The sequence below is a fragment of the Polypterus senegalus genome, chromosome 10, assembly GCF_016835505.1.
Source record: "Polypterus senegalus isolate Bchr_013 chromosome 10, ASM1683550v1, whole genome shotgun sequence".
NCBI classification, from domain to species: Eukaryota; Metazoa; Chordata; class Cladistia; order Polypteriformes; family Polypteridae; genus Polypterus; species Polypterus senegalus.
Window position 1 is genome coordinate 5,733,065 of NC_053163.1, and position 12,146 is coordinate 5,745,210.

At 49.7% G+C, this 12,146-nt stretch overlaps 1 protein-coding gene and 1 long non-coding RNA gene across 4 annotated transcripts in view; one reads left to right on the forward strand and one right to left on the reverse strand.

Annotated features, from left to right (window-relative positions):
• Window positions 1–12,146, reverse strand: part of LOC120536604 — a 39,606-nt gene that overhangs the window by 8,141 nt on the left and 19,319 nt on the right. The window lies entirely within an intron of this gene.
• Window positions 762–8,419, forward strand: LOC120536602 (kremen protein 2-like). Of its 2 annotated transcripts, none has more exons than XM_039765006.1 (9): window positions 762–1,276; window positions 1,393–1,464; window positions 1,650–1,741; window positions 3,935–4,059; window positions 4,147–4,300; window positions 4,393–4,737; window positions 4,814–4,924; window positions 5,977–6,049; window positions 6,258–8,419. In XM_039765006.1, the coding sequence occupies exons 2-9, from the start codon at window positions 1,403–1,405 to the stop codon at window positions 6,559–6,561; spliced, it is 1,266 nt and encodes a 421-aa protein (XP_039620940.1). In that variant the 5' UTR covers window positions 762–1,276; window positions 1,393–1,402; the 3' UTR covers window positions 6,562–8,419. The 2 variants fall into 2 exon arrangements, with proteins under 2 accessions (XP_039620940.1, XP_039620939.1); XM_039765005.1 differs by having other exon boundaries at window positions 763–1,276; window positions 1,393–1,564.

Consider the following 12,146-nt stretch of genomic DNA (forward strand, 5'->3'; position numbering starts at 1 on the left):
GCTTGAAGAGAATCCTGTTCCAATATTAAAATAACAAAAGTATGAATACTTCTCAGCCATCCATTGTCTAAACCGGCGTGTCCACATTCAGGATCCTCTGGTGGGGACTCGGGCACTGGACTGGTCGCCCCCCTCTCTCTCTCTCTCTTTCACTCGCTCGCTCGCTCACTCACTCACATCCGGGTCAGTTTCTAATCACTTCGTGTCCGTTTTGTGATCTGAAACGCAATCAGGAGACCACCGAGGCTCTAATGCGTGACCAGGTCAGGATTGTGCAGCTCTGCGGCGGGACTAACCCGGGTGGGCACGCGCAACAACGACATGCTGTTTATGAACAATAAAAGAAAAGAAGCTTCTTAGGTTCACATAACCGCCTGTTAGATGGTTAATTTTACCCATGACGTTTCGTCTGGTGGCTTGCGAAATACCAGAAGAGACTGAACCGTGGAAGACCCCCCAAAACACGAGAGACCCCAATCATTTCTTAACGTCACAGTGATTGCTTACGACTGCTGTGCTATGCCAGTCAGATCATCGACTCATGGCCTTGGCGCGCCGGGCTCTCCTTTTATGTTTGATCTTTCATTCTCTGCACCAGGTTGCCGCACTTGCCGGGACCCTCGGGAGCAGATCGCGTCTTTTCGTGCGCTTTGGGGGTGGGGTCCAGGGGTGCGAGCGAGTGAGCGGAGCAGACTCTGACGAGAGGTGCGCTGTGAAGAAGACACCCGGCTCCTTTGTTGTGGATTCTTTATTATTTTTTTTTTTGGGATGAGGGAGGGAGGGAGGCCGGACAAGTTGTAACTTCAGTCTTCAAACTTCAAACGCGTGTTTTCGAAAAGTTCTGGGGGCAAAACAGGGCAGCGCAGGTAGTGTGGAGACACTCTCGTCTGGACTTTAAACGGGAGCGAGAAGGAGAGGAGACGGCAGCTGGAAGAAGAAGAAGAACAAGAAGGAGAAGAAGAAGGAGGAGGAGGAGGAGGACCGAGCGGCAGCTGGCCGAACCGAATCCGAAACGTTCGTGCACACGCAGCGCGCGGACAGGAGCGCCGGGGACCGCGCGGCACAACGCACATCTATCTTTCTTTCTTTCTTTTTTCTTTCTTTCTTTCTTGGCACGTGCGGAGGGGATGTCGCCGTCCTAAAGAAAGCCGAAGGGGACTCGTGGGCACCCGGAGAGCTCCGACCCAAAGAAGCAGCCGAGCGATGTCACTCGCGGCTCCAATGCTGCTCCTCCTCGAAGCTTTTCTCCACGTCAGTCTGGCGACTAAAAAAACAGGTGAGACCCCCTTTTTCTTTTTTGTTCCATATAGCGCCTTGCGCTCACTGAACTTTATTCATTCCGCTGCACCTCCGAGTGCTTTACTCGATCCCGCCTTCCCTCCAATCCCGCAGACTGGTCCGAATGCTTCCAAGTGAACGGGGCGGATTACCGGGGCTTTCAGAACCAGACCTCCGTTCCCGATGGTAAGCCCTGCTTGTACTGGAACCAGACTCACCAGCACGCCTACAACACCGAGCGCTTCCCCAACGGACAGTGGGGCTTGGGCAACCATAACTACTGCAGGTGAAGCCCCCGCGGGGGAGGGTCGGGACCCCAGGGAGGACCCCCCCTGCTCTCCCTGAACGTCTCGTGTCTCTTCTCCCTTTAGGAACCCCGACGGGGATGTGCAGCCCTGGTGCTACGTGTCCGAGAGCGAGGAGGGCATCTACTGGAAGTACTGCGACATCCCCACCTGCCAGAGTGAGTGGAGGGGTTCTGTGACGTCATCGGAGGCCGGGTTTGGGCTCAGAGGGTCGCAGCTTGGTTAGGAGTAGGTGGGTTTGGTCCCAGTGAGGTCACAAGGGTTAATGGCTGTGACACGAGGTCAGCAGGACCACATCTGGGCAGATGAAGTCACCAGGTAATTCTTTTCAGAATTGGAACCGAATTGGACAGCTTTAGTCAGGTGTCACTCAGGCCAGCAGACTCAGGTTTGGTTGGCATGGCTGTGCCCACAGTGGGCTCCTGCCTTGTGGTAGGCGCTGCAGTGATCGGCTTTGTTAGGACGTCTTCACTGCAGGCGCTGCTGCTGGCTTTAGTGCCACGTGTGTTTATAGGGGCTGCACAGTTCGCAGTGGGCACTACAGGGGCCCATGAAAAGCAGCAGCGCCACTGGCAGTGTTAACAAATTAAAAAAGCACTGGGTGGCATGGTGGCATGGTGTCAATGAAACCAAGGTTGCTCTCTTTAGAATTAGAATCCAACTGGACAGTTTGAGTCAGATGTCACTCAGGCCAGCAGGCTCAGGGCCGAATGAGTTGTGAAAGGTCGAGTTTGGGGAGAAACATCTGGCTGGCATGGCCGTGATCATCAGGAGCAGAGACACAGAGTTTGGTCTTTTCAGGTCCACAAGTTCAGCTGAAATCGGGCGCAGAAAGGTCTCAATGGGGTCCCCAGGGTGAGTTTCATTCAGTCAGGTGTCACTCGGCTCAGAAGGGTCAGGCATGTTCAGAAGGAAGGAGGCTGAAGTGGTCACGTCTGGCCCGTTTCATCAGGGCGACATCCTGTGAGGTGTCATGAGGTGTCACTGATGCCAGCAGGACCAGGTCTCAGTAGGGATGTTTCTGCTCAGGTCATTAATAGTCTCAGTGAGGACCGAAGGGCCAGTTTTAATGAAGTGTCATCAGGGTGGCACAGGACGGGGTCTAACCGGGTCTCCTAGGGGTCACAAGAGTTAGTACTGAGGACGGCTGGGTGTCCTGAAGGTTTGATCAGGTGTAACTCTGCCCATAACTGGTTAGGAGTTAGCAGGAGGACACCTAGTCAGGTGTCACAAAGGGTCACCAGGGTCAGGCTTGGTCAGTAAGAGAAGGTCTGTAGCACCAGGTCAGCTCACGTGTCGGGGACAGCCGATGGGCTGGATTTAATTAAGGGTCACTTTGGTCAGCAGGGCTATAACTGCTCAGGTGACCCTAAGGATCATGGGATTAGGTCTGGTGAAGTTTCATAGTTGTCACCAGGGTCAGCAGTGAGGCAGGAGGGTCACAAATAATGAGAGGTTTCAGTGAGGTCAGTGGAGTCACTTCTGGACAGGGTCAGGCCAGGGCTGGGGGAGTTCAGAGGTGTCATTGTGGTCCACAGGGTCTCCAGTGGTCTGCTGTCATTGAGGTCAGTAGTGTCAACAACAATCTGTTGTCACTGAAGCCGGCAGGCTCACCACTGGTCAGGTGTCATTGTGGTCAGCAGGCTCAACAATGGACTTTTTAAATTAAAGTGAACGGGGTCAACACTGCTCAGATGTCATTGTGGTCCACAGAGTCCTCACTGGTCTGGTGTCATAGTGGTCAGCAGGATCACCAGTGGTCTGGTGTTGTTATGGTCAGCAGGGTCAACATTAATCTGTTGTCATTGAAGTCAGCAGGATCTCCACTGATTTGTTGTCACTTAGGTGAGCAGGGTCACCACTGGTCTGGTGTCATTGTGGACAGCAGGATCTCCAATGGTCAGGTGTCATGAAGGTCAGCAGGTGCACGCAGCACCAGATTCCTTTGTGGTTCAACAATGGCCTTTTCTAATTAAAGTGAACAGGGTCTCCACTGGTCAGATGTCATTGTGGTCCACAGGGTCTCAACTGGTCTGGTGTTGTTAAGGTCAGCAGGTCTCTATGACAACAGGGTCAGTGGGGGGTCCGTGAGACCAGCTGGGTCATTAGGGTCCATAGGAGTGGGTCCAGGGTAGTTTTTGGTGAGGTCCGTAGAGCCTTTGTGGGGTCACTGGCCCCATGTCAGGTGACCTACTGCTTACTGGTCCTGTTACTGGTTCCCAGTCTAATGTCCATTAGTATTGCCCTCGATGTGGAGATTCCCCCTGGCAGGTCGTTTCCCCCGAGTGCCCATTAGAGGAAGTTTGGGCATTTCAGAAGGACTAACTGGGCTCCTCCTTTCCTCTCACCAGTGCCCGGCTATCGCGGGTGCTTCCTGGACTCTGGAAACCCACCTGCTCTCTCCGGCAGCAGCGGGACGTCCACCAAGCTGACCGTGCAGGTGTGCATCCGTTTCTGCCGTCGTCGTGGATACTCGGTGAGGCTTCCCGCCGCTGACCTCGGGGCGCGAAACCGTTGGCTTGATCGACGGGGGTCCCGGGATTGACGGTTGCTGGTCTTGCAGGTGGCGGGGGTCGAGGCGGGCTACGCCTGTTTCTGCGGGGACGAGTCCGATCTGGTGCGTAACGAGCGGGTGAGCGCCGTGGAGTGCGACCAGGTGTGCTTCGGGAAGTCGAGCGAGCTCTGCGGGGGAGACGGCCGCATCGGCGTGTATGACGGTGAGTAGCGCACACCCCCGCCGGCCGCCCCCGGCGCTCAGAGTGTCTTTGAACCTCTGCTCCTCCTCACTCTTCCTCTTCCTCGCTCGCAGTCTCTGTCGGCTCCTGCTCCGGTAACCTCTCCTCAGCATCGGGCGTGTTGTTCTCTCCGGATTTCCCCGACGATTACCCCTCGGACAGTAACTGCTCCTGGCTCATCGCCCCCGGGGGTGGAGCGGGTGCCGTCGAGGTGCGGCTCGAGCTCTACGAGGTGCGCGACCCCCGGGATGTGCTCGCCATCTGGGATCCGCGCACAGGGCGCCTCTTGTCGCGATTCCAAGGAGCAGTGGGGCCGGGGCAGCAGGGCAGGACCGAAATCTTCTTTGGTGACAGCATCCTCGTCACATTCCAGTCGGATGGCATCGTCCAGGGTCAGGGCTTCGCACTGGCGTACAAAGGTGGGTAAAGCACCGGGGGCTTGGGAAGAAGGGGGGCGCTTGCTGAGGGTCTGACCGCCTAAATGTGTCTTGTCAGGACTGGAAGCCAATGCGACAGAGGAAGGAGCCTCAACGGGACCACCGACGCACCTCAACGCCACCTCGCCCACCGCTGTGCCATCGAACGGTGCCATTGGCAGCAGTGCAGGTAAGAAAGAGACCGGACCGAAATTTAGATTTAGAGAAGGCAGTCGTGTGGGGGTCTCGCTGAATGGCTGGGCAGAATGTAGACGGGGGGGGTCATGTGACTGAATGAGAGAGAGAGAGAGACTAAGGAGGGTCATGTGAAGGAGTGAGAGAGGAAGTGAATGAAAGTGAGAAAAGAGAGGGAAGAAGTGGGTGTGTCGAGTGAAGGAATGAGTGACGAAGGTGAGTTGAGAGAGTGATAGTAGTGAGGAAGAAATAGTGAATGAAGTGGTCGTGCGAAAAAATCAAGGAGTGAACGATGTGAGAGAGTAGAGAGGACATGGAAATCAATAAATAATAATGATATCTAAATAATAATATAGTACATCATATAGTGCCTTTCCTATCTATCTATCTATCTATCTATCTATCTATCTATCTATCTATCTATCTATCTATCTATCTATCTATCTATCTATTATATAGTGCCTTTCGTGTCTTTCTAGCCATGGTTTTTATTTCGCTCTGTCGGATTGGCTCCAGCAGACCCCCGTGACCCTGTAGTTAGGGTGTAGCGGGTTAGATAATGGATGGATGTCTACAATATATATATATATATACAGATTTTTATACACCTCTCTGCTCATTATTTCCTCGTTTCTTCTCCCCGCCCGCTCACGTTGTATTCTTCGGCTCCTTATCACGTCGTATCTGACCGGTCCTGATATCGAATTGAATTCAGTTTCAGTGGTGTGCAGGCGGGTGACTTTTGTTCCAGTTGTATTTAAACTAAATGCTCGAGTATTATTATTATTTTTTTCTGTGTATTTTGATTGACGCTCTTCGCGGGTACTTGCTAAATGAAGGACTTCCCCGAATTTGAGTTAGGCGTAGCAGTTTTAAAAAGAATTCCAGAGGCAGAGAAGGATATCAAAGAGACAGACGGACGGACGGACGGACGGACAGAGCGAAGGCGCCAGAAAGCGGAGCGCGCGACGGCGCTTGCACAGGAGGCGCGTGTCTCTGCTGCCCTCTGGCGTTCCCGCTCTGACACTGCAGTTTCTCTCTTGGCAGCTTGGCTCCTGTGCGCCGCGTGCCTGGCGTCTGCAGCTTTGGCCTCTGCGCTGATCTTCTGCCTGCACAAAAGGTAAGGAGCGACCACCACCGCGGCTGGACTTTTGGGGGGCGTGGCTGGGTCTTCTCTGCTGACAGCTTGCTCTCTTGTCACTCATTGCCTCGTTTTTCCTCGTTGCTTGGGCCTGTCCTGGGTTTCGCCAGATTGTCATTTGATATCTGAAGGCTCAGGATGTTTTATGCTGGTGCTGACGTTTTTGACCCCACACTCTCTCCTCCAGAACCTGCCTGTTTGTGAAGAAGAAGCCCGCCGGAGGCGTCCTGCTGATCGGTTCAGGCTCAGGTGTCCACTGTGGGGGCGGCCAGGGCTGGAGTGTCACCTACAGACACACTCGGGTCATTGTGTGTGGGCAGAGCAAAGAGGACGGGCTCTGCGGTACGGGCAGCAGCAGTGAAGAAGACACGGGGTGTTTGTGCGACCCCACCTCGGTGGCTTTGACCCCACAGCCCAGTCTACTTCTCTATGGCAGCAGGCAGTCGGTGTCAACGCAGTCCTCCCTGAGGTCCCTCATTTCCTCCATTTAAATGGGGTCTGGCAAAGTGCTGAGCTGCTGTGACCCTGTCACCTGTACCTGCGCTGGACTGAGGTGGGCATTCAACTCAAGATGCCATCAGAGAGGTGGGCTGTGAGCTGGCAAATACCCCAGCGGAGGGTCATTTTCGAGTTGAGAGGATAAAACAAAAACAATTCCTCCACTGGCCTGAAATAACCACGAGGTGGCACTGTGGAGTGCGGAAACCCCTGCTATTGGACTAAAGTGCACAAAGCAGATACAACGGCATCAAGTAGCCTTAATATAGCGCCTTGCACTGTACGGTGTGATGTGCCCACTAGAGGATATCTGCTGGCATTGTGGACCAAACGGAGCAGACTTTATACAACCCACTACAGCACCGTTAATATAGCACCTTGCACTGTACGGAATGATGTACCCGCCAGGGAGCACTATGGATAAAATCTGCTGCCACTTGGACTAAAGTGGACAGAAATCATACAATCGGCTCTGGCAGCTGTAACAGAGTGCCTTGTGCCCACTTGGTGCCCACTATGCAGGGACAAAATAATTCAGCTGGTTTGGTCCAAACTGAACAAACACTGGGCGACCACCTAACTTGAGTGCCTTTCAACTGTAGGGCATGATGATGCCTCCACTAGAGGGCACTGTGCTAGGACCAAAGCAGCTGCCATTTTGGAACAAAAACAACATACAGCCACCTCAGGCAGCTTTAATATAGCGCCTTGCACTGTGTTCCATGAGGCATCTATTGGGTAGAACTAAGCAGTCATTATGGACTAAAATGGGCAAATTATAAAACTGTATAATATGGTGTGCCCACTAGGGGGCACTCTGTGGTAATTAAATCCGCACCTATTTTCAACCAAAGAGCACGTGCCTTATACAACCACCAAGCATCTTTTATATAGTGCCTTTCACTGTACTGCATGATGGGCCCACCAGGGGGCGCAATGCTGGGACTAAATCTGTTGTCATTTGGTCCAACATGCAACCACAGCAGGCAGCTTTAATGTAGTGCCTTGCAATGCATGGTGTAATTTGCCCACTAGGGGGCACAGTGCAGTGAGAAACTCTGCTGTCTTCTGCCAGTGGACAGAAATGACGCCACCGCCTAAAGCAGCCTTAATATAGTGCCTTGCAACTTTACTACATGGTGTGCCCACTAGGGGGTCCTCTGCGGTGAAACAAGTCAGCAATCAGTTGGGCCAAAGTGCGCCAACATTACACATCCAGTCATCAGCAGCTGCTTTAATATAGCGCCTTGAATCGTATTGTGTGGCATGATCCACCCATTAGGGGGCAAATGAAGCAAATAAGATTGCAGTCACTTTGAACCAAAGGGGGCACGAAGTATCTGCCGCCTAAAGCATCTTAAATATAGTGCCTTGCAACCTGACAGTATGATGCGCCCATTAGGCGCCCATTAAGTATTGTGCCACATGGGCCAAAGTAGATTAGCACTATACAAGTACTGTACAACCAGCTTCAATATAGCGTCTACCATTGTAATATATGATATGCCCACTAGGTGGCACTCTGCAGCGGCTACAGCTGCTGTCGTTTAACCCAAAGTGCGCAAACATTCGCCCAACACGTAACGCCGCTTTAATGTTGCAACATGCGGCTGTAGTGCACGATTTGTCCACGAGAGGGCAGTAAAGAAATCTGCCGTCCCTCGGGCCGAAGTGCCCATTCGTTATGCCAGCCCCTCAGCAGCCTTAATATAGTGCCTGGCACTGTGCTGTTTGACACCCCCGTCAGTATTCACCCTCTCCACACTAAACTGTTGAATGTATTTTGTCAAACTTTAAACTACTGAAGGCCTCGTTGGGTTTTAGTTTAATGAAAAAAAAAAACAAAAAAAACTGAAAGCACTTTTATGGTGAATTATTTTGTCTCTGTTGCATGTTATTTTTGGAAGTCATATTTATTAATTTTGGAAATAAAGCCTTGAAAAAAAAAAAACAAAGATGACAGTGGAGGTCCTTTGTGCCACAGGCTGGGGTGCAGTGGGTTTGGTAGAACGAGGAGAAAAATGAAAAGAACAAACCGAGGACCAGCAGGGCGTGCTGGCTGAGAACTGAGGGACCCCAGAGATAAGGCTGGGGGGCTGTCACAACCTGAAAAGGGGGCTACCATTCTGCACATCACACCAACTGCTTGTCCCTGATGAGAAATTACTCCTTTCATTAGACTTCCTCACACAGAAAAGCTGGCTACGAGCTGGGGGTCTCCGAGTCAGCAGGCAGGGGTTTAGCTGAACTGAATGGGGGGCACTGACGTCTACTGCAGCTGTGAGGTCACCGGAGGCCTCCATCGCTCAGCCTCTCACTACCGCTGGCTCCATACTAAGCAACCCCTGCCGAGACCCCAATTGTCACCATTGAGAAATAGCTGAGGAGAGAGCCAACTGATGTGACAATAGTGACATTATAAACCAATTATATAGCGCCTTTCATAACGATCTATGACTAATGATGGTGCCAAAGATGGAAACGTGCAGCACATGCAGCTAGGAATTTCACTGGACAATAAATAATATATTAAAAGATTAATAACACCTAAATATAAAAAATATAAATATTATATAGCTCCTCTCACATCTATCTATGCATTACTTACTGCCGTTCACATGTAGCAACCCATCTATTATACAACACCATTAACATCTACAGTATACTTATTATATAGTGCCTTTCACATTAATTTAACCATTTTATAACATTTTTATTAAATTGTCAACCAATTTTATAGCACCCTTCATAAGTACGTATCGCTAATGATGGCGACAGACTAAAGATCAGCACATTCAAGTAAGAATTTCACTGGACTCTGTACAATAAACGACTTAGACAACATCTTCACATCCATCCATCCATCTATCTATCATATATAGCGTCTTTCATTGATTGATAGATGTGAATGCACTAATAGATGCAAAGTATTTTAGTATAGTTGGCAGGATTACACCTACAGAGAGTAAATGTAAAAATTACGTGATAGTACTTGGTATAGATAGATAGATAGATAGATAGATAGATAGATAGATAGATAGATAGATAGAATTTGGTGTAGTAGGCAGGATTAGATAGATAGATAGATAGATAGATAGATAGATAGATAGATAGATAGATAGATAGATAGGAAAGGCACTATATAATAGATAGATAGAATTTGGTGTAGTAGGCAGGATTAGATAGATAGATAGATAGATAGAGTGAAAGACACTATATAACAGATAGATAGGAGAGGCTCTGTTATATAGTGCCTTTCCTATCTATCTATCTATCTAATCCTGCCTACTACACCAAATTCTATCTATCTATCGCTAATCCCAGTGCTGTGGACTGTTGATGTGTTTCACGTTGTTTAGAACATGCATGTCACAATGTCACCGGACTCTGTACTCGTGACAATGGGGACCCAATAAAGCTCTCTGTGTAGTGAGGGGCTGCTTGGCTGAACACAGACAGACAGAGCGAGCCCCCCACTGTGTAAATAAGACCCCAAAACGTACTGCTGGCTAAGGTGAAAATGACCATCAGGAGACTCGTTACGTGACAGACAGGAACTGAAACGAAGCGTCGAGAGTGGACATTGAGGTCGACACAAATAAGACAAAATCCACTGAAGTGTTGAAAACTGAAACCGAAGAATCTCATTGAAGGGCTGAGGGCCCAGAAACTGAAGGTGTCGAAAAGCAGGAAACTCTTCCGACACACACGAGAGAGCCCTGCACTAGGACACTACATTATAAGTCGAGAACTGAAACGCACTGAAGCACCGAAACCTGAGAAAGTCACTTCAGTGTCGGGAGTGAAGAAGAAAGAAATGAAATCAAAGAGTCGATACGCGACACCAAACACTCGCCGAAGCCTCGAAAACTGAGGACCATGACAGTCATTTCCAGTAATCTTAAAAAGGAAGGTGTCAGGGTGGTCCTTGAGCGCGATGCCACAGGGGGTCCATTTTTGGTTCCCATCCAAGGGAAGGTTCTAGAAAAGTCATTAGTTATTTAGATGTGTAACAGGATAATCGTGAATTGGGGGTAACGGATTTGTGAAATCCCAACAAAGGACCCTCGCTGTTACAATCCCACAGGCTCACTTCAGGTGTTCTTCATCAGTTTTATCCCGCTAGGTAGCCAACTAGACATTAAAGATTTCTGTTTTTCTGAACCTTTTCACAGCCCTATGAACCATCTTCCCACAATGAAACTGTTCTTTGTCAAGCAATGGAGTTACGAGGAAGCACACACGTCAGTACGGTGCCATTACAGTGCCAGCCATGTTAAGTGGGTGTTGTATATGTGGAGCACGCAGGTTCTCTCGGCGTCTTTCTGTGTTTTTAACTCCCGCATCTTAAAGCCTTGCGTGTTTGGATCCCTTTGAGACTGAAAATGTGCAGCACGTGAGAGTACAATGCGCGGGGTCTGACTCCCCACTCGGGACTGTAGCCCTCGTTGTCATCTCCGATGCTGCCAAACATTATTGGGGGCTTTTAATAAAGAATTGTCAAAGCGGCGTCGCCTTTTGTAATCTTTCCTCCCTTGCTAAATAAACACATAAGCAGTTTAAATAAGCCCGCCTGGTTTGCGCTCTGATTGGCTGCCAGATGCCTGCCGCGCTTACCGTGACGTTCGAAGAGGTGAGATTTCGAACAGAGGTTAGCCCCGCCTCCATTTGACGCTCTGGAGAAATCGGATTGGGCAATAGAGAAACTTGACAGCTGAATGAAGAAGGAAAAAAAAAACACTTATTAACTCCTCCCACTGCGATTGCGCCTTCTCCCTTCTGAAACGCTGATTGGTTAAGTCGAGGAACATCAAACAGGCGCTCGGAACGATTAACCCTAAAGAGGAAGGCGGAGAGTCCTGAAGCGAGACGTGCGTGACTTGAGCTGTCACTGACACAAAGATGGGCGTAGTGGGAAAGACGACAGATTTAACGGCGAGTGTCAGAGAGAAAAATAAATTTGATTTTAAAGTGGAAAACCATGAGAATCTGGATGACATCTGAGTTTTTAAAAAACACGACGTTAGAAAAACAGAAGTTAAAGACTACAAAGAAGGGGGACTGCCAGCCTCACATATCGACTGCGTTAACAGTACTCTCAAGATGAAGTGGCTAAGAGATTTTTTAAAAAGCTGAAACAGTTTATGGTGTCATATCAATTTTTTTTTTTTTTCTGGGAGGTTTAAGATGTGACTTTGATTTAAAACGACAGCCTGTCAGGTTACCACAATTCCATCAACAAGTGGTTTCTAGAATGGAAAAGAATCTGCAAACACAAATACAGATCTCACAAAATGGAGGTACCGATACGTGTCGATTACAAATAAAATGTATTGGAAAAAGGGATCTGGCCAGGGGTGCACTTTCTGGATCATAGAGAGGAAAATTTAATTTTAAGCCAATTCTCCAGCCAGCAGCACTGGCATCGTGTAAGGCGTCAGAGAACGCTTGAAGTTCAACTCCGTGTCCTCCTGAGCTTTTAGTGGAGGGGCAGAACTTCACTGGCCTCAAACCTCCAAACACCTCCAGGAAAGTCTTTATTGACAGAGTATTCCCTTTCCCTGCACTCGGGTCCTAA

Excerpts from the sequence above, each read along its gene's own strand:
- LOC120536602 (XM_039765005.1), top strand. The coding sequence starts at position 1,204 with ATGTCACTCGCGGCTCCAATGCTGCTCCTCCTCGAAGCTTTTCTCCAC. Across the intron at positions 1,277-1,392 it reads TCTGGCGACTAAAAAAACAG|ACTGGTCCGAATGCTTCCAA; the intron begins GTGAGACCCCCT and ends CCAATCCCGCAG. Across the intron at positions 4,925-5,976 it reads TGCCATTGGCAGCAGTGCAG|CTTGGCTCCTGTGCGCCGCG; the intron begins GTAAGAAAGAGA and ends CTCTCTTGGCAG.